General features: G+C 39.1%; 3 protein-coding genes and 1 pseudogene across 3 annotated transcripts; 2 read left to right on the top strand and 2 right to left on the bottom strand.

The window, feature by feature from the left end:
• The first annotated feature begins 410 nt into the window (after positions 1 to 410).
• On the top strand, positions 411 to 10,287 carry LOC144050341 (uncharacterized). The gene is made up of 6 exons (XM_077563495.1): positions 411 to 784; positions 1,820 to 2,877; positions 4,756 to 4,942; positions 5,726 to 6,880; positions 7,769 to 7,978; positions 8,193 to 10,287. Exons 1-6 carry the CDS (start codon positions 664 to 666, stop codon positions 9,011 to 9,013), a joined length of 3,552 nt encoding a protein of 1,183 aa, XP_077419621.1. The 5' UTR covers positions 411 to 663; the 3' UTR covers positions 9,014 to 10,287.
• Positions 10,129 to 10,956, top strand: LOC144050340 (uncharacterized; annotated as a pseudogene).
• Positions 10,957 to 12,296: 1,340 nt separating this feature from the next.
• On the bottom strand, positions 12,297 to 17,900 carry LOC144050339 (uncharacterized). Its single transcript, XM_077563494.1, has 4 exons — positions 17,411 to 17,900; positions 15,590 to 16,348; positions 14,019 to 14,225; positions 12,297 to 13,429 (listed from the first exon to the last, which is right to left on the bottom strand). Exons 1-4 carry the CDS (start codon positions 17,601 to 17,603, stop codon positions 12,414 to 12,416), a joined length of 2,175 nt encoding a protein of 724 aa, XP_077419620.1. The 5' UTR covers positions 17,604 to 17,900; the 3' UTR covers positions 12,297 to 12,413.
• A 426-nt stretch (positions 17,901 to 18,326) lies between these two features.
• LOC144051034 (uncharacterized) lies at positions 18,327 to 20,766 on the bottom strand. The gene is made up of 2 exons (XM_077564785.1): positions 20,304 to 20,766; positions 18,327 to 19,911 (listed from the first exon to the last, which is right to left on the bottom strand). The coding sequence occupies exons 1-2, from the start codon at positions 20,494 to 20,496 to the stop codon at positions 19,004 to 19,006; spliced, it is 1,101 nt and encodes a 366-aa protein (XP_077420911.1). The 5' UTR covers positions 20,497 to 20,766; the 3' UTR covers positions 18,327 to 19,003.
• Between the last annotated feature and the right edge of the window lie 519 nt (positions 20,767 to 21,285).

Genomic DNA, 21,285 nt, shown 5'->3' with positions numbered 1-21,285 from the left:
CTTGTTTCATAATTAGCATCAGTTGCAGTCATAGTAAAATAGTTGACCAAAAAGGTACCATTGCACTGGTTAGAATGGTTTCAGTAAAGCAGAGGTCTCCATTATAATCAAAGTATATTCACACTAGTGAAATGGCACTCAATTCCTGACACATTATAAGAACTGTGTGGACAATTTCACTGATTTAACCTCAGAATGTTTAGCTTGTCTTGACCATTGCTCTAACTACTGAGCTACAAGGTCTTGCATTGTACCCTTGCATGGCCTCCAAAGATAAGGTATGTATATTTGTTTTTTTTAACCAAATGTATCAGGGTGTCCCCCCCTTCCGTTTAAACACGGAGCTTGTAAATAGAGAAAAAAGTTTTATTTGCCGCGGCACGGGTTTGTCCGAGTGGGCTTGCCGTACTACTGCTGAAAATCTACTTCCGTGTTATGTTTAAATTAGCACTTGTTTCACAATCCCCGAATTAGTACCGATTGAATATACTGACACTTTGACACAGTACTTCCACCATTACTTAAGAGGATCAAAACATCAGTAATCACATCTTGGTGTCTGTATAAACGCGACTCGGTGAACGTTGGAGCTCGCTTAGCTTGCTAGTTGCTAACAGAGAGACGACGGTTTTGCAAGCAAAGTGTTATTGTTACCGTGTGAAAATGTGTACAAACAGAACATCGGGGGATGTGGAGGAGCTCAGAACTAAAAAGGAGAATGAAATGCAAAGTCAACAACAGGACGCTGTTTTCAAGAAGCCGGGAGTTGTGGTACACAGCGCAGGTTTGTTCACTTCCTAATCTCAGATAGTAACATGTTTTGTTACTCACGAGTATCGCAGTATTCGAATGAATAACGTTATCTATATATAGAGTGACATCGGTAATATCCACTAATCTTTACAACAGATTCAGTCCACCTCTTAATAGCATCGCCACATGTCGCAATTATAGAATTACCATCAATACAATACAAATGTGCATTATAACAACACGAAAATGTGCCACTGGCATCATCTGAGCACTAACATGATGAAATCATAGACTATTGAAATACATGCATCGTACTCACTTGAGATGTTGAGAAGAAAGTAAATGGGGAAATAGATGGATGAAGAATATAAATCTCAAACGTCATGATTATACATGGTTGTAATAAACATTCGCAAAAAAACGTGCATTAATGATACACAAAATCAAAGTCTATGTATATTAATATCTATGAAAATATAACTAATTTTGGCTGTCATTGGCGTCCCCCCCCCCCTTTCATCCACATAAGAAAATTAAAAAAAAACTTTGTATAAGAAGAATTAAATGCTAAACTCTGGTTAACTTCGTGAATAAACGAAAAACTGTCTATAAATATTGGAAAACAGCATAAAAATTAAGTGTAGCAGATAAATTAATTTGTGGTTGAATGAACCTATTTGTTAAAAGAAAATAAGTAAATAAACTTATTTTAGAAGTGTAATTATTTTACACACTGCAGTAGCCGTGTTTTGGATGTCTGCCTTTAAAGGGGAACGAAACCCCTCAAAATTGAAAATATGAATATTTTGTATGTTTTCACTGCTCTGTCTAAATCATGGTACTCTGATTAATGCATAAAAAATGAATGATTTTGCAGGTGACATGGGCTGTCCCTAAGTCATATGTTATTTTTGCGCATTATCAACTAATTTAAAATAGTGAAAATAGATTGAGAGCAAATCTTTGAACAATCTTGTCGTTGCTGAATATTTTGCAGTCACAACATGAGACTTGACCCAGCAAAGCTTAACTTTGTAACCATGCTCATTTCTCACGTGTCATGCAGATTTCAGCGAAGAAAATCTTCATCCTGAGCAGCAGGAGCCAGAGTCATCTCCCATTAAAGAGGAAGAAGAGCCCCCCTCCATCAAAGAGGAGTCAGAGCCTCTTCACGTTAAACAGGAAGAGGCGCTGGAGCCCACCGACATTAAAGAGGAAGAGGAGGAGGCTGACATCACCATGTCGCCATCCCCATGTGTCATTGTGAAGATTGAAGGTGATGAAGAAGATGGTGAAAGAGACCACTTTGGAGGATCACAGGCAGACAACCTTTTTGCTCCACTTTCAGATCGTGACAATGCAATGTCACACTCGTCTGAGGATAATGATGATAGTGATGGTGATGACGAACACTCTAAAAGTGACACTGACAACAAACACCTGACATGTCCTCAGTGTGACAAGATGTTTGGTACCAAGTACACTTTACGAGTGCACATTATGACACACACTGGAGAGAGACCCTTTGCTTGCTCAGTTTGTGGTAAAAGATTCTCTGTAAAAGGAGTCTTAAACAGGCACGCAAGAACACACACAGGAGAGAAACCTTTTTCCTGCTCAACTTGTTGTAAAAGATTCAGCACAAAGGGACATTTAAGCAGACACTCGAGAACACACAGTGGTGAGAAAACTTTCGCCTGCCCAGTTTGTGGTCAAAGATTCTCTGAAAACGAAAACTTAAAAAGGCACACAAGAACGCACACTGGGGAGAAACCCTTTTCCTGCTTAGTGTGTGGTCTTAAATTAACTCAAAAGTCGAATTTAACGAGTCACATGAAAACGCATACTGGAGAGAAACCTTTTGTCTGCTCAGTTTGTGGTAAAAGCTTCGCTTTAAAGACAAGTTTAATAAGCCACACAAGAACGCACACTGGGGAGAAACCCTTTTCCTGCTTGGTGTGTGGTCTTAAATTAACTCAGAAGTCGAATTTAATAAGTCATATGAAAACACATTCCAGAGAGAAGCCTTTTTCCTGTTCAGTTTGTGGTAAAACATTTGCTCGTAAATCTCATGTAAACACACACATGCAAGAACACACAGTGGATTTTCATTCAGAAGTATCAGTTTAATGAAAATTCATGTACTGGTCTAATAGTAATAGTGTTCAGTATTATATAATATGTATGCAATCTTATGCATGTGAATATCATTTGTAATTACTGCTACTGCTATATTAATATCTATGAAAATATAACTAATTTTGGCTGCTTAAATCCGTGATCTTGATCTTTCAGGCGCTACCCACACACAATTTGTGGTGAGTGCGATTGTAGTCCGTCTGTTTAGTGGGCTGGTTGAAATCTACCTTCGGAGTATCATCCAATTTTAATAAAAACAGGAAAAAGTTTAAAACAATTTCCTAACCTGAAAGCCTGCTACGTCATTGGAGTCCCCCCCCCCCTTTCATCCACATAAGAAAAAAAGTTCTTTGTATAAGGAGAATTTATATGCTAAACTCTGACTAACTTCGGGAATGAACGAAAAAATATGACAAAGGGTCAATAAATAATGAAAAACAGCATAAAAATGAAGTGTAGCAGATTAATTGATTTGTGGTTGTATGAACCTATTTGTTAAAAGAGAATGGTAAGTAAATAAACTTATTGTAAAAGTGTAATTATTTTACACACTGCAGTAGTCGTGCTTTGGACTTTAAAGGGGAACGAGACCCCTCAAAATTGCAAATAAGAATATTTTGTATGTTGTCACTGCTCTGTCAAAAACATGGTACTCTGATTAATATTGCGTAAATAATGATTGATTTTGCAGGTGACGTGGGCTATCCCTAAGTCATCTATTATTTTTGTGCATTTTTAACTAATTTAAAATGGTGAAAATAGATTGAGAGCAAATCTTTGAACAATCTTTTCGTTGCTGAATATTTTGCAGTTTTCTTCATAAATAAAGCTGCATAATAAATTAAGCTGGAACTGGCGAATATGCAGCACATTCTCACGAGTTTGCAATTATTGCATCAACTTCAAGCCCATTTTTAAGATAAATATTTAACTAACTACTCTTGTAGTTGTTGTATTGCAGACCCGGGTCAATTAGTGGAGACTTCTGAGTTCAAAGCAAACATGGTGATGCAGCATTTAGTTGTGCTGCTTGCCAGTGGAAGTGTAAGAATGCTTTGCAATCCACGTAAAAAACAAACAAACTATTCTTTGTTTTCCCATACCTATGGTTAAGCTCTTTTAAAGCATTTCTAAAATATATATATATATATATATCCCAACTCTTGTTCTTGCACCTTATGTTCTTTCAGTAATTTTAGTAGACTACTTTTTGCTTTACTTTGCTTTTAGAAGTATTTTTGTTTATGTGATTTTTTTATTTCTTTACTTTGCTTCTACGTTTTAGGTCTTATATTAGAAATGTTGCATTTTTAATTTTATGTGAAGCACATTTTGGTTTCTTGTAAATGAAAAACACTAAAGCTACCTTCCCTTTAACATAATGCTGTGATGTCACATTTTACACACATAACGTTCATCTCGTCACTCCACTAAAGGACAGAGCCAATTTGTTGAAAAGAATACCTTCCTTCCACATTAAAGTGTTTTTTTGTTTTGTTTTTACGCAGAGCAATCGTAACCAATATTTCGACACACAAATACAAAAGACTTTAAAGTGCGGCACCTCGAAACGCTTCATCCAATGATGAGCAGTGGCCCGTCATACGTCACTGTGACGTCACGTAGTCAAAACGTATACAAGTCTCGTCTATGGCTGAACTGAACATTTTTTTCTGAATTAATACTGAACATATTCAAGCCTCGACACAGTACGTCATTACTTTACTGGACTTTAACATCATTACTCACTACTTCGTTTCCGGATAAACTCTTCTAGATGCACTCTGAGGCTTCTTCAGCTACCTAAGCGTTGACTAGCTTATTTTAGCTTCCTAGCTATGAACAAAGAGACGCGTTTGTTAGCAACACAACGTAAAACACAGATCCAGTCTAGGTGAAAAGTGTGGTGCTAATCGTGGGAAAATGTGTACAAAAAGTGTGAAAAAAGAGTACGAAGAGGGACTATGTGGAACGAAAGAGGAGAAAGAGAACCAACATCAACGATTTGACGCCGTTTTCAAGAAGCCCGAAGTTGTATTACACAGAGCAGGTTTGTTGCCTTCTTAGCAACTAGTTTAATGTCTTAACAATATTCTTTCTTTTGCATGAATGACTTTATTTACATTTCATATGGGATCGTTCTCTTTCTAAATAGTGGTGGCACCTGGTCTTTCATTAGGGGATTATTTGGAAGTAGGAGACTCAATCCACCTCTTAATACTGTGCATCACTGTAACTTCGCATTCTTATTAACTAGTCATGATCCTGCCATTAAAACATTAGCCTTAAGCCTTAAAACATGTATAACAAAGGGAAAAAAATAAAGAACAAAACAACATGATATAGTTGGCCCAAAACAAATTTTAAGCAATGACAGAATGTTGATCGTTTTAGAAACAAATGTTTGCTAATGTTTTATTTTGATTCAATGCAAAGATCTGCTTTCATGGAAGATGACACAAATTTGAGAATATCTACTCTATTAATTTTACAATCAAATGATTGATTCATCATTGCACCTCTGATGTTCTGTACTCATGTGTGTTGAAATGGAAATTGTTTTAAGGTTTATAGTCACCGCAACATTGACGCTAGTTTGGGTTTCAAATATATCTTTTGTCACATGAGTCTCATAATTTTCTGGCATGCCTCATCTATGTAATAGAAGCAATGCAGTCAAGAGAAATGCTATTAAATGAGCAAAATCGACCGTCTTATTAAATTTAATTAATTAAATTACAACAATTTTAATGAAACAAATATGCCAAAAACACTACACAACGAGAAATGCCTTAGCCAAGTTTGACATTTCCAAACCATTTGTGTCCTGCAGGTATCAGTGAAGATCTTCATCATGAACATGAGCCCCATCATATTAAAGAGGAAGAGGAGTCAGTGCCTTTGTGCATTAAAGAGGAAGAGGAGGCTGAGGACAAGTTGCCTTTGTCGTGTGTCATTGTGAAGATTGAGGGTGATGAAGAAGAAGATGATAGGGAGGGTTGTGGAGAATCACAAGCAGACGGCCTCTCAGCTCCATTATCAGATAGAGGCGACACAACACCAGACACGAATGATGATGATGATGATGATGATGAACAACACCTTAAAGGTGATATGACGTGCCACACGGACAACAAATGCTTGAAGTGCTCTCAATGTGAAAAAACTTTTGACACCAAGTATGCTTTGAAAGTGCACATGAGAACACACACTGGAGAGAAACCTTTTTCCTGCTTGTTTTGTGGGAAAACATTCCCTCATAAAGGAAAGCTAATAACACACACAAAAACGCACACCGGGGAGAAGCCTTTTGCCTGCTCAGTTTGTGGTAAAAGATTCACTCAGAAAGGATATTTGGGAACACACACAAAAACACACACTGGAGAGAAACCTTTTGCTTGCTCAGTTTGCGGTCTTACACTAACTCAAAAGTCAAATTTAAAAATTCACATGAGAACACACACTGGGGAGAAACCTTTTTCCTGCTCAGTTTGTGGTAAAAGCTTCTCGATCAAAAAAAGTTTAGTAAGTCACACAAGAACTCACACTGGGGATAAACCTTTTGCCTGCTCAGTTTGTGCTAATACATTCTCTACAAAGGGACATTTAAGACGGCACACAAGAACACACACTGGTGAGAAACCGTTTTCCTGCTTAGTATGTGGTCTTAAATTAACGCAGAAGAATAATTTAACAAAACACATGAGAACACACACTGGGGAAAGACCTTTTGCCTGCTCGGTTTGCGGTAAAACATTCGCTCAGAAGGCACAATTAAACACACACACAAGAACACATACTGGGGAGAAACCCTTTCCCTGCTCTTTGTGCTCTTACAGTTTCAGTGAACGTTCAAAATTGGTTCGGCACATGAGAACACACACTGGTGAGAAAGTGTACAGTTGCAATGTGTGTGATGAGAAATTCTCTCATAAGTATCAGCTTGACAAACATGGATGTTTTGGACAACCAGTGACAGCACTCAATATAACTTAATATTGAAGATTTAACAGCTCGTATTATTAGCAGAATTTTATTTTAACTTATTTACAGTGAGTGTTTTTGCTTACAAGTTTATTATTATTATTATTTTGTGACCAAGCTTGTAACTCCATTTATTGATATTTCAAATTAAATTTCACCATTGACATAAACTGATATGCCATTAAAAATATTTTTGGGTTGTATGTTTTTTGTGAAAAAACAAAATACATTGTAAAATAAGTACTACAAATTAATGTGTAAGTGTAATTACTGTCTATCCTGTAATATCCGTGTGTTGGATGTGTGCCTTTACGGACGTCATTCTCAGTGTGATTAGAAAAAAAGGTTCTCTGGTCTTCAATTATATTGTGGAAACAGTAAATGTGCCAATGTGATTTTTTTTTAAAGCAATATAAAAAAAAGTAATGTCTGAGCTTGTCATAATTGCAAGTGCAAATGTTGATAGTTTGCAGAAGAGTATGATCCAATTTTTCCGTTTAAGTCAATTTCTTGACTGGACCCAAATCACAAATTATAAACTGATTTTGAAACTTTGACTGCACTATTTCTAGTCATCTTTTTTTTTTTTTTTGAAAGAGGCACCTGCACCAGAAGATACAGTATGTATGTATGCACACGTTCACTCCTTAAGGGGGCAGTAATGCAGTAGAATGTACTAACAGTATGAACCGGAAGTTAAAGTTTATGCGAGAAGAGCTACGAAATACAGCGTTTGGTCTGTTTGTATTTGCTTTCTTATACGTGTTATCTTTATTCTGCATGCATTTCCCTCATATAACACCAACAATATATTTTTTGTCTCCGGCCAAATTTGTCATAGTGTACTTTGAAGCTCCTCGAGATAGTTAAACTCGCTGTCTGCCGCTGTGACACTTCAGCTTCAGTGTGGAAATGTGTCAAGTCGAAATGCTGAGATCGTTGCTGAATCGCCGACTAAGTGCAGCCGTCGAAGAAGTATGTGGCGTTCTTGCAAGAACGATAGCAGAGTACGAGGAGGAACTTTGTCGGACAAAAGAGGAGAATGGGCGTCAGCGACAGCTGCTGGCCGCTGTTTTCAAGCCGCAAGTTGTGTTGCACAGAGGTTTGTGCATTAGCTGATCGCGTCTTTATATCAAATACACGTTCAATATCTGACAGCGTAGTGCACCACTGGTTACCACCAGTCACCAAAGCAAGCTTCGAATTTCACTTATTCTCATATTCAGTACTGTTGTATATTCAAGGTTTAATTATTTGGTTATTGATTTTGTCTTTGCATGACTTTTCCAAACCATTTTCTGTCGTCTTGTGTCCAGCAGAAAGTTCCAGGAAAGAATATCTTCCCCCTGACCAGCAGGAGTGTATCTCCAAGGTGGAAACGCAAGAGCCCGTGCCTCCCCACATTAAAGAAGAGGAGAAGTCTGTTATCAGGTTACCATTGACTGGTGTTTCTTTGAAGATTGATGTTGAGGCTGAAGAAGGAGATGGAGACCACTGCGTACGATTAGAGACTGACAGCCTTTTAGCTCCGCTATCAGATGGTGACGACATAACGTCACACTCTCCTGACACTGATGATGACAACTCTAAGAGTGATATGACAGGTCACACTGGCAAGAAATCCTGGAAATGTTCTCATTGTGGGAAAACATTCCACTATAGCAGCGCTCTGATGAAACACATGAGAATTCACACAGGAGAGAAACCGTTTGTGTGTTCAGTTTGTGGCAAAACATTTGCTCACAAGGGAAATTTGACGGCCCACACAAGGACACACACCGGAGAAAAACCATATTCCTGCTCAATCTGCAACAAAAGTTTTACTGGTGGCTCGGCCTTGATTAAGCACATGAGGAGACACACCGGGGAAAAACCTTTTAGATGTTCAGTGTGCGGTAAAAGATACACACAAAATGAAACTTTGAAAGCTCACTTAAGAACGCACACTGGCGAGAAACCTTTTCCTTGCTTAGTCTGTCACAAAAGCTTTACTACACGATCATCATTTGCCCGACATAGAAGAACACACACTGATGAAAAACCTTATACTTGCTTAGTCTGTAATAAAAGCTTTAGGTCGCATTCATCGCGTGCCCGACACAGAAAAACACACACAGGAGAGAAAGTGTTGAGTTGAAGTGTGTGCAATTACACATTGCCTCAAAAGCATTAAGTTACACTAATGTGTTGCAGTAATTGAAGTTGCGACTTTGAAAACTGGGAAGTGTGATTTTTTTTGGGGGGGCATTAAACGTGAGAGAACATGCTTGGCGGTTGTGGTGCATTCTGTGATACACACTATACATACTGTGACCGTACAGATGGGTACTTTTTCTGTCAATATTGTGTGTGTCACTGTTCAACCCCCTCACCCCCAATCTTCATCAGCCAAAATGTACGAGTGAGCTTTAGATACGCCCAAGCGAGAGTGAAATGAAAAATGAAGAATTAAGGTACAAGTGTAATATGTTATGAGTAGGATACTCCGCACTCCAGTCCGGTAGGTGGCGATTATACACCAAAAGTTGGTTATCCAACTGTCATATAAAATCCACGGGAAGAAGAAAAGCTACCATTTAGGTTTTTTTTTTATTAGCGTTCGTAGCCGTGTTATTCATTATTCTACACGTTTTTTCTCTTATATGACGCATCAACCTTTTTTTTGTATCAGGTCAAACTCGTCATAGTGTACTTTGAAGCTTCTCGAGCTAGTTTAGCTTGCTGTCTGCCATAAAAGACACCGCTAAGCACAGAGCTTCAGTGTGAAAATGTACAATCGAAATGCTGAGAGCGTTGCTGAATCAGTGCGGTCGTTGAAGAAGTTCTTGGGAGTTTTTGCAAGAACGATAGCAGAGTACGAGGAAGAACTTTGTCGGACAAAAGAGGAGAATAAACGTCACCGAACAGCAACTGGACGCTGTTTTTAGGCCGACAGTTGTGTTAAACAGAGAGGGCTTGTGCATTATCCGATCGCGTCATTATTGACGTTGTTTTGCCACCACTTTTCCTATAAATGTTTTCATAATGGAATCAGGAGGACGAGTAGTTGGTTCGTTTAATGTCGGGCAGCATATATAGTGCACTAGTGGTCACTGTCAGCCACCCGGTCGAGTGGTTCAGACTTCTAATCTCAGCTCATGCCATCGTGTGTAATATTTGCACGTTTTACTCGTTCTCATATTCAATACTGTTGTATATACAATTTTATTTTTATTTTTTAAATTGATTCAAGTCTGTATAGGGAAAGAATAACTTTCCCCTGAGCAACAGGAGTGGATCTCCAAGGTGGAATCACAAGAGCCCGAGCCTCCCCGCATTAAAGAGGAAGAGGATGACATCATCCAGTTGTCATTGACTGGTGTTCCTTTGAAGGTTGATGATGAGGCTGAAGAAGGTGATGGAGACCACTGTGGACCATTACAGGCTGGCAGCCTCTTAGCTCCACTATCAGATAGTGAAGACACAACATTACACTCTCTTGACACTGATGAGGAGGAACATTCTAAGGGTAATATGACAGGTCACACTGACAAAAAACACTGGAAATGTTCTCAATGTGATAAAGCATTTTACTACAGTAGTGTTCTGATGCAACACATGAGAAGTCACACGGGAGAGAAACCGTTCAGTGTGTGGAAAAAGATTCCCTTACAAGGGAAATTTGACGGTACACACAAGGACACACACTGGAGAAAAAAAACATATTCCTGCTCTACCTGCAACAACAGTTTTACTGGTCGCACGGCGTTGATTAAACACATGAGGAGACACACAGGAGAAAAACCTTTTAGATGTTCAGTGTGCAGTAAGAGATACACACAAAATGAAACTTTGAAAGCTCACTTTAGAACGCACACTGGCGAGAAACCTTTTTCTTGCTTAGTCTGTCACAAAAGCTTTAGGTCACATTCATCACGTGCTAAACACAAGAAAACACACGAGAGAAAGTGTTGAGTTGAAGTGTGTGCAATGACATTCCCTCACAAAACATAATTGTCATAATGAAGCTGCTGGACTTGAAAGACTTTGGAAAATGTGACTTTTGCATGTACAGTATTAAACACTGAAAGAACATGCATAGTGGTTGTGGTGCATTCCATGATTGACTTTAATGAGCATGTTAAAGTTCAGAAAAATATTTAAAAATAAACATTTTCATGTTAAGTGTGAGACTGGATTATGCAGAATTATTTCACAAGTAAAACTGCGCTGATTTACATTCTAGCTAGTAGTGGCAATAGTAATTTTGCTTTCAAGGTCTTAGACCAGTGTTTCATGCATTTTTGTCACAAGCCTCATCATCTCTATGGTTTGCAGCGATAACTAGTCTGGCAATAGCCAGATTGATTTGTGCTTCACTCGAGGGAGTTCTCCACAATATCAGTCTGTGACTGCTCTGCATGAATTGCTCGGGAAAGGCGGGGCATAACGTACAACACTTCGAGCTGATTGGACGAAGCAGAATCGTGTGCACGTCTACCTAACTTTTGTTTCGACCAATCACGGCAAAGGATGAAAATGTCGTCACCGACTGATGTGACAACTTTATTTTGTAAAAATACTATTTATTCCTGTAAGATTACATTTCTTTATATACACACACACACAAATATTTATATATATGACTTTTAAGTGTCCTGGGATAATGGATAATAGTTTGTAGTATATTAGGCTATAAGCGAAGTGCGCATCTCGCAACGCACAGTGCATCGTGGGCAGGGGGGCGTTACCCGGCTACCAAACAGTAGTCAAGAGTAATGGGAAGCAATGGAGACTTAAACGATTTAAACTGTATGAAAGTTGATGATTTAATTAAGCGTTTTTGTAGTCGCCGTGGATTGGCTGTTACAACGAGGACTGAGTTCGGCAACAGACAGAAACGGAAAGACGAACTGCCCTTGTGTATGCTGCATCGATCCAAAAACTACCAGTCTTATTGACAAAAGAGGAAGAGAGACGCTGTGAAAAATGACTGTCAATTGTTAATTGTTGGAGACAAAGTAATTTCTGACCCCTTGAAGACAAATGGCAGATAGCTGGAAGAAGCCAATGGTTTGAAACTTTGGCTACCTTGTATGTCAGCCGATATTGCTGAATGTGTGCACTTTACTGGGAGTTGGATCCAGGACACAAAACCAGGATGCGATCAAGAGACGGGTAGGATATTTCTTCACTGAAGGGGTAAATTGGGGCTAGAAGCAGGTTCTTAAATGACCGTCACTCCATTAGTTTCGTTACACATCTGCCCACTAGCAAGCTTCGTGATGCTTCAGTCTGCTCCTTCGGTTTCAGGACATTGACAAAATAAATGTGTTCAAGAAATTTTCCCCATTTTCTTGACACAGACGTTAAAGAGATAACTTGGCGTAGCCCACTCTATTGCTAACCAAAACAACAGCGGATAATTGCACTGAACACTATTACTGGTTAGAAACTTGATTTTTATTAGGATCACATATACACATTTGCAGCCTACAACACAGTCAAAGGTTATTCACAATGTATTCAAAGCTATTAAGATGGTATTTATCGTACAATCACACACCGCAACTGAATGGTTTCTCACCAGAGTGTATTTGTATGTGTTTTGTGAAACGACCCCTTTGAGAAAATTGTTTACCACAAATTAAGCAGGAGAAGCGTTTCGCTCCAGTGTGTGTTCTCCTGTGATGAATCAATCCCGAGCGATCACTGAAATTTAATTTGCAGATAGCACACGTGAAAGGTTTCTCTCCAGTGTGCGTTCTTGTGTGTGTTCTTAAATGTCCCCTTATAGAGAATGTTTTACCACAAAGTGAGCAGGCGAAAGGTTTCTCTCCTGTGTGTCTTTTCATGTGTTTACCCAAATTGGAGCGATCACTGAAACTTACATTGCAGACTGCACATGCAAAAGGTTTCTCTCCAGTGTGTGTCCTTGTGTGTTTAACCAGTGCTGAATGATCGATGAAACTTTTGTTGCAGACGGAGCAAGAAAAGGGCTTGTCTCCGGTGTGAATTCTGGTGTGTGTTATTAAATGTGCCTTCTGAGAGAATCTTTTACCACAAACTGAGCACATGAATCGTTTATCTCCAGCGTGAATCCTCATGTGCACTCTCAGACTAGATTTGTTACCAAAGTTTTTGTTACATTGAGAACATTTCCAGTGTGTGTTGCCAGTGTGACGTGTCATACCAGTTTTAGAGAGTTCATCATCAGAGTCAGGAGAGTGAGAGTCTGATAGCAGAGCCAAGCGGCTGTCTGCTTGTGATCCTCCACAGTGGCCTACATCACCTTCTGCTGTCAAATGTTGACTCGAGCTGCTTGAAGGCTCTGCCGCTCTGTTTTCGCCACTCTGACTTTTGTCTTCATCATATTCACTCTTCACAATGACACGAGAAAATGGCAACCCCAGCAATTGACGATGCTCTCTCTCCTCTTCCTCTTTAATGAGGAAGGGGTCTGCCGGCGCCTCCTCCTCCTCTTCCCCTTGATATTGGGAAGGCTCTGCCTCCTGCTGTTCCACCCTGGATTTCCACTCCTGCTGCTCAAGTGGAAGATTTTCTTCACTGACGTCTGCAGGACACAAAAATAAATATTACGAAAGCAAAATAAGTTGTCCTTGGAAATGTAAACTGACATATTCAATTGCATTTTTTCCCCCTGTTGAACCCAATCACAATAATTGTAGTTGTGTTAATGGTGGAGACCTCCACCCATAAAGTGCACATAAAAAAGTTTACACACCCCCTGTTCAATGTCAGTTTTTGCAATATAAAAGATGAGACAAATAAATCATTTTAACATGTTTACCACCACGAATGTGATCTACAACATGCCTGTACAAATCATTTTTATAAAATGGAAAGAGAAGTAAAACTAAACACACATCCAAACCAACAAACGAATGACTACCAAGTTACAGGTTTGAGGCAGCCAGAGTCCAGACCTAAATCCCGTTGAACTGATAGGCTGCTCTGAAGAGGTCAGTGCACAGGAAAAACCCTCGCAATCGGGCAGATTTGGGGCGTTTATAGCTATCAAATCAATTATTCAAACAATTGATACACAGAACAAAACAACGAGTAGGCATCCAGTACGCAGCCGCGTTCACACGCGTGTTGTACCTAATTTAAATGCATTGAATACGATAAAGATAACAAACCTGCTTTGTGTGGTTCATGTTGAGGCTTGAAAACAGCGTCCAATAGTTGACGTTGTCGCTCGTTCTCCTCTTTTGTCCGACAAAGTTCCTCCTCGTACTCTGCGATCGTCCTTGCAAGAACTCCAAATATTTCTTCGACGGCCGCACTCAGTCGTGCATTCAGCATCGCTCTCAGTATTTCGACTTTACACATTTTCAAAACATACACTCACACGCGAACTCTGATCAGCGATGTGTTGATAAAAAAAAACAAAAAACGCGTAGCTTTGATAGATGCTAACGAGCTAAGCTAACCAAAGCTAGCTGGAGAAGCTTCTAAAAAAACGCAACAAGAATAGACTGATTGATCGGATAGGAGGATTTAATTAAAGATATTTTACGTCAGTTAATTAATGGTGGGGCGTAATGTGTCGAAGTTTCAGGACGTTTAAGAATGATTATTCTAATGAAGGTATTGTCAAACATAAACCATACCGGACCCGGAAGTAGATCCACAAAAATGATTACGGCATTTCCACTTGGACAAAATATGTGCATCTTCTGCAGACAAAAACGTTTATTGGTTATAGTGCATTAGTGCCTCCTGCAGGTGTGGAAATGTCATTCCACACTTTACCTATTTCTTCTGCCTTGTGTTCAAGTAGGTTTACTACAATAATGAGTCATGTCAGACATTGTTTACAGAGCATCCCTTACCAGTACTTTAACAAAACTTTTGCGTGGTTGACGACTGTTTAGATTTTTGCTAGTACTGTACTAGAAAATGAATATGATGTTGACAACAATTAACAGATATTTTCTGTACTGTTGGATAGGAACTATTTCATTCTAGACTAAATACCATTATAATAAATAAATACTATTATAGTACTAAATATGTTTGTTTCATTAACACAAGTATGCAAGAAAAAATTGTGTGGTGAGACTACCATTTATCAGACACATCTATCAGAAAGATGTAAGTGTGCCCATTTTTAGAGTCCGAGTAATTGAGTTTTCATCTATTTTCATAGATGGAGGAGCAGAGAGGTGGTTCATTGTATAAAAAAAGAAGATGAGATAATTTACACACATTTGATAGTTGTGCCTTTGCTGAATTTGATTGCATGTTTACTGTATATTTGAACACAAACAGTGTAGCACTAAGACAGCCAATATAACACTATGCATTTATTCCTATGGAAATGAATTGAGGTTCCATTAATTTGTTCAATTTTTATTCTGTGTATTTAATAGAGAAAAATAGCATTCTATAAAAACATAGCTGAGCTGATACCGAGAGATTTTCAAAACTTTATGTACACAAACTTCAACGTGGTTTGACGATTATGTATCGACATGTACATATGACAATGACAAGCATTTGTGGCATAACTTAGACACTACATTTATATGCATTCATCATTTACAAGTTTATCTTTTTTTCATCGGTTTGGTAAACTAATACAACTGTAAAATGTAATCATGTTACCCTGTTGCATGTGTTTGACCTGACATGCTTGTCAAAGTGCAGCTTTGAGAGGATCTTGTCCACAAACTAAGCAGATGGTTTCTGCCCAGTGTGCGTTCTCATGTGTTTAAATTTGGAGTGTACACCACGCAGGCAAAACGTTTGCCCCCGTTGTGTGTTTTCTTGTGTTGAATCAAAGCCGATCGATCACCAAAGCGTTTGCTGCAGACTGAGCAGGAGAACGGTTTCTCGCCAGTGTGAGTTCTTGTGTGCGTTATCAAGTTGGCCTTCTGAGAGAATCTTTTACCGCAAACTGAGCACATGAATGGCTTCTCTCCTGTGTGAACCATCATGTGCCTTCTCAGATTCCTCCTGTCGCCAAGAGTTCTCCCACATTGAGAGCATTTCCAGTATTCTTTGCAAACTGCGTGACTTTTCATGTGCCTTGACAAAGTATACTTGCTACCAAATGTTTTGTCACATTGAGAGCAATTGAAGTGCATATTGTTAGTGTGCCATGACGTATCACCTTTCGAGTGTGATGTTCTATTGTCCTCATCGGATAGTGGCGCTAGCAGACTATCTGTTTGGGATTCTCCACGGTGGTCTCCATCACTTTCCGTTGTCACATGTTGACTTGAGCTACTGCTTGGAGGCTGCATCCATCTGCTCTGCTCACTTTGATGGCAAAGAAGGTTTGACGGCTGCCCATCCCCATCATCATCATCATCCTCACTCTTGAAAGAAACACAAGTCGATGGCAACTCGGTGATATCGGCCTCCTCCTCTTCCTCTTTAACATACACGACCTCTGGATCCTGATGGTCCACCTTGGAGCTCCACTCCTGTTGCTCAGGGAGAAGGTCTTCCTCATTGACATCTGCAGGACACAAAAAGACAACACATAATTAGGTAAGTTCAGCCTTGCTCAGTTAAGGCAATTTAATTATTTAATGGTCATGCATATTGCAGACAAGATTGCTATAAGTATATACTGTTAAATACTTTTTTTTAAGAAAATGTATATCTTAATTACAACCATATATAACAGACAAGACATTATTAATAGGACAATTTAATATTTTGCAGTATAAATAAATTAAATTTATATGGGACACAGTTGAGATTAAATTTGTCCTAAAAAACTACTCTTGTTTCTCATTTGACCCCTTTGAAAAATGAATTGCCCACCCCTGCTCTAAGTTGTCAAACTCTGGGCCAATTACAAAGCAGGCCTGTTTATAGTACAGCCATCGTTCGATATTTGGATCAATGTATGGCGAGCAAGTTGGATTTAACAAGTTTTGCACTTACCAACCAATCAGAGGACTAACATGATGACATCAATAAAGAAAGGTGAATTTAAAATAAAAATTGTTCAACAAACACAAACAAACAGTCCCATGCTAATTAAATTTCTACTACATGAGCCATAACTATTGATTCTTAATGTCCTACATTTGATTGGCCAAAAGAAAGAATGAAGAAATGAAGAGAACACTGTTGAGGGTATTTTGACTCAAACTCATGAAACAAATATTATAATTCAAGGAGTAACAATGCTCAGGCCAACACATTATGGGCTTGCTGGCTCTGAACGTTCACCACCAGTTGAGTAGTGAATTATTTATATTCAACTCTAACGTTCCTTTAAATGAGAGGTTCTCAACGGCGGTCCTCCAGTTCCCCTATCCAGCCAGTTTTACATGTCTCGCACAGCCTACACGGGTGCATGAAGCCTGATAACGATCCTCAGCTGTGCTGGTTGAGGGAGAGATGGAAAACAGGCTTGATAGGGGTACTCGAGGACCGGGGTTGAGAACCAGTGCTTTAAATTAATCTAATTAATGGGGACACCGACGAATTCTTCCAGTGCCCGGATGTTCCACTTAACGTGGAGTTAGAAGCACATAATTAATATTAATTTCCTGCATGATCAAACCTGCAGCAAGTGTCTCAGCTTGAGGCCTGAAAACGGCGTCCAGTAGTTGACGTTGTCTCTCGTTCTCCTCTTTTGTCCGACAAAGTTCCTCTTCGTACTCTGCTATCGTTCTCGCCAAAAGTCCAAAAATTTCGTCGACGGCCGCACTTAGTCGCTGATTTAGCAACGCCTTAAGCATTTCTACTTTGCACATTTTCACAGACTTTACACTCACTTGCTCACTTCCGCGTCTCTTTGTTCGCAGCTAGCAAGATAAGCTAAGCTAACAAGAGCTAACTGGCGAAGCTTCAAAGTGCAACGAGACAGCACGAATTGCAATCAACCAGTCAGTCAGTCAACTTAACTGAAGTAATCGCCTACTGCCTGGCCGCACGTGCTGTATCGAAACTTGTTGGTGCATCAAATAACCCTGTAAATTTATTAGTAAAGCGTTGAAGGAGGCTTGTTGTGTCGTAGTGACGATGACGTCGTTGATGACGCACACTACTCTGGTGCCTTTGATCTTCAAAGAGATCAAACGTGGCGACGTGATCTTTGATTTTAAAAATATATATATATATATTCTGAACATGACTATCAAAGGGATGTTGAAAATCAAAGACATGTTACCTGGTTCAACAGCATTCGGCTTTTAAGTGGCGTTAGATCGCCTCTTCTTTTTTTTTTTCCTTCGGGCAAACCAGACTCGAAGCGTTACTGCCTCTACCAGATTCGGTGGTGTTATTACACGCTTGAAACGTCTTTTACTGACCATAACAGTCCAAACCCTTTTAAAGCACATTTAAGCAGCTTTGCTCAGTTTCGTAGCATCTAAAAAAAATTGTAGCATCTTTGCTAAAAAGTACTACAGCGCAGTTCAACATTTTATTAACATAAAGTTTTTTTTTTAACAAAATGAAAAAATATGAACACAGAAAATTATTAAAACGTTGTTTATTAAACAGTCCAACAAATGTAAATCAATATAAAATAACACAGTACTACTTTCGAGTCTTCATGGGGGGGTTAGCAGTAGTGTTGTTGGTTGAATGAAACTGACACTTTATGTAGAACAATAAAACAGCTCCAACACATGACTTATTGAAAGAGTTCTTGGAGAAGACTGATAAGCTTCAAAAAGCGTATACATGGAAACTTTCATAAAGGATAAAGAATATATGCCTTTCAGTTTTTTTCCCAAAGTCTATCTACATGTACAAATTTTTGCTTGCAAGTCAAAGTAAAAAAAAAAAATCATCAGAATATCTTGTATCTCTAAAACTCATAAGTCAGATCACTCGTATCTTAAGGTGCCCCTATGTTCACTTTCGTGAAAAAAATCTGACACTTAGTTACAACATATGGGATCAATGTCAGCAGGTTCAGTCTCCATAATACATATTGAACAAATACATTTTTACAATCTCACATTGATTAAACAGCGTGTATTTTACAAAATAAATACAGAGGAAGCACCCGTCTCTGTCTGCCCTTTTTTCCATGGCACACATTACTTTTCTAGTAACCAAGGTTGGTCACTACTTGGATAGGTATTGAATTCAAACACACCGTTACCGTTCATTACCTTTATGTTTTTTTTTCCACTTTCCAGCTTCATTTCTTACCACTACACTTGTGTTTGTTAAGATTGTCCTTCCGAGTGAATTTCTTATCGCACACACTACAACTGAACACTTTGTCACCCGTGTGCGTTCGTTGGTGCCGAGTACAAGTTGAATAAGCACTAAAACTTTTGTTACAGACTAAGCAAGAAAAGGGTTTTTCACCCGTGTGTGTTCTTGTGTGTACCTTCAAAAATGCTTTCTGAGAGAACCTTTTCCCACACACTGAACAGGGAAATGGTTTTTCACCAGTGTGTGTTCTCATGTGCACTTTCAAATATTCTTTTTGGCTTAATCTCATACCACAAACTGTGCAGGGAAAAGGTTTCTCTCCTGTGTGCGTTCTCGTGTGTTTTATCAAATGTACTTTTTGATTGAATCTTTTACCACAAAATGAGCAATTGAATGTTTTCTCTCCTTTGTGAATCATCATGTGTCTTTTAAGAGTGGTGGTGTTGATGAAAGTTTTGTCACACTGTGAGCATTTAATGTGTGTGTCGCCGGTGTGACATGTCATATCACCTTTCGAGCGTTCATCCTCATCAGTGTCAGGGGAGTACGATGCTGTGTTGTTGCTATCTGACAGTGGAGCTAACAGGCTGTCTTCTTGTGATCCTACTTCTTTTGTTGTCAGGTGTTGACTTGAGCTGCTGCTTTGAGGCTTCGCCCCTCTGTTCCCCTCACTTTGACTGGGACCAAGCTGTGACCAATTCCCATCGTCTTCATTTTCAATGTTCACAACGGCGGCAGTCAATGGTAAGTTGGTGACATCAGCCTGCTCCTCTTCCTCTTTGATGGAGAGGGGCTCTTCCTCTTTAACATGGGCGAGCTCGGGCTTTTGTTGCTCCACTGTGAAGTTCCACTCCTGCTGCTCAGGCTGAAGATCATCTTCACTGATGTCTGCAAGACGCATGGAGCCAAACACACATGGTTTGGTCAAGTCTAGCTCAGTCAAGATGAACTTGAGGTCTAAAGAGTGTTTTTGTTTTGTTTTGTTTTTCTAATGGTAAATATCTTTAGTATTCAGTATTGGTTACAAATGCATGATGAATACGGCCTACATAGTAATAAAGGTTGCAAAAATGCTGTAAAAGTCAGTACCGGAAGTGTGTTTTGTGTGTTAGCTGACGGTTTAGAAATGTGGAAATTTCAGAAAGACAAAAACAAGGGAGAAAAATTATTAAAAATAATTTTGCTGCAGAATAACACGTGGATGTTTCTCGGCATTTAGATAATACTACACTGAGATGTTGATTAAAAACAAATAGTAGTTGAAGCAGAAGAGAACAAACCGGCATTGTGGAACTCAACTTGAGGCTTGAAAACAGCGTCCAGTAGCTGACGTTGTCTTTCGTTCTCCTCTTTTGTTCGGCAAAGTTCCTCCTCGTACTCTGCGATCGTCCTTTCAAACACTATAAATATTTCTTCGACGGCGGCAGTTAGTCGTTGATTTAACAACGCTCTCAGGATTTCGACTTTACACATTTCCAAACGATAATCACAACAATTTTCACTCACACTTGATCTCCTCTTAGCGAGACGACGCTAACTTCCGCATCTCACTGCTGCTCGCAGCTAACTAAATTAAGCTAGCTGGAGAAGCTTCGCAAATGCACCGAGACGAGTTTATTCCGCCACGAACAATTTCACTTTACTTTACGGCAGATATATTTATAATAAAGTATCAACGTTGCAACAAGCCTCCAATCGTATTTTCGTGTTTTTTTTTAAACTTCCGACAGCAAAAAAAAATAAAAAATACAAGATTGCGCATTATTGCCTCCATCAGGTGTGGAGTGGCATTACACGCCTGACTGACCACATAACAAGGGAAGAGTTTTGCCTCACATTCACATTGTTTAATGAATCAAACAAAGTGTGTTGTTACAGTCTTTAATTTAAAGTCATGCGGTTTTCATTTCTTACCAGCACACTTGTGTACGTTCAGATTGCACTCACTAGGGAAGTTCCTACCACACACAGTGCATGTGAACACTGTCTCACAAGCATATGCTCGTTTGTGGCCGTTAAAACGTTTGTTACAGACTACGCATAAAAAGAGTTTTTCATCACTGTGAGTTCTCATGTGTACTTTCAAAAATGCCCTTTGGGCGAATGTTTTACCACACAATGAGCAGGGAAATGGTTTCTCCCCAGTGTGTGTTCTCATGTGCATTTTCAAATGCTCTTTTTGATTTAATCTCATCCCACAAACTGTGCAGGGAAAAGGCTTTTCTCCAGTAGGTGTTCTTGCGTGTTTTAGCAAATTTCCCT

This window comes from Vanacampus margaritifer, chromosome 4 (genome assembly GCF_051991255.1).
Source record: "Vanacampus margaritifer isolate UIUO_Vmar chromosome 4, RoL_Vmar_1.0, whole genome shotgun sequence".
In the NCBI taxonomy this organism is placed as follows: domain Eukaryota; kingdom Metazoa; phylum Chordata; class Actinopteri; order Syngnathiformes; family Syngnathidae; genus Vanacampus; species Vanacampus margaritifer.
This window is presented reverse-complemented; position numbering and strand designations above follow the sequence as displayed.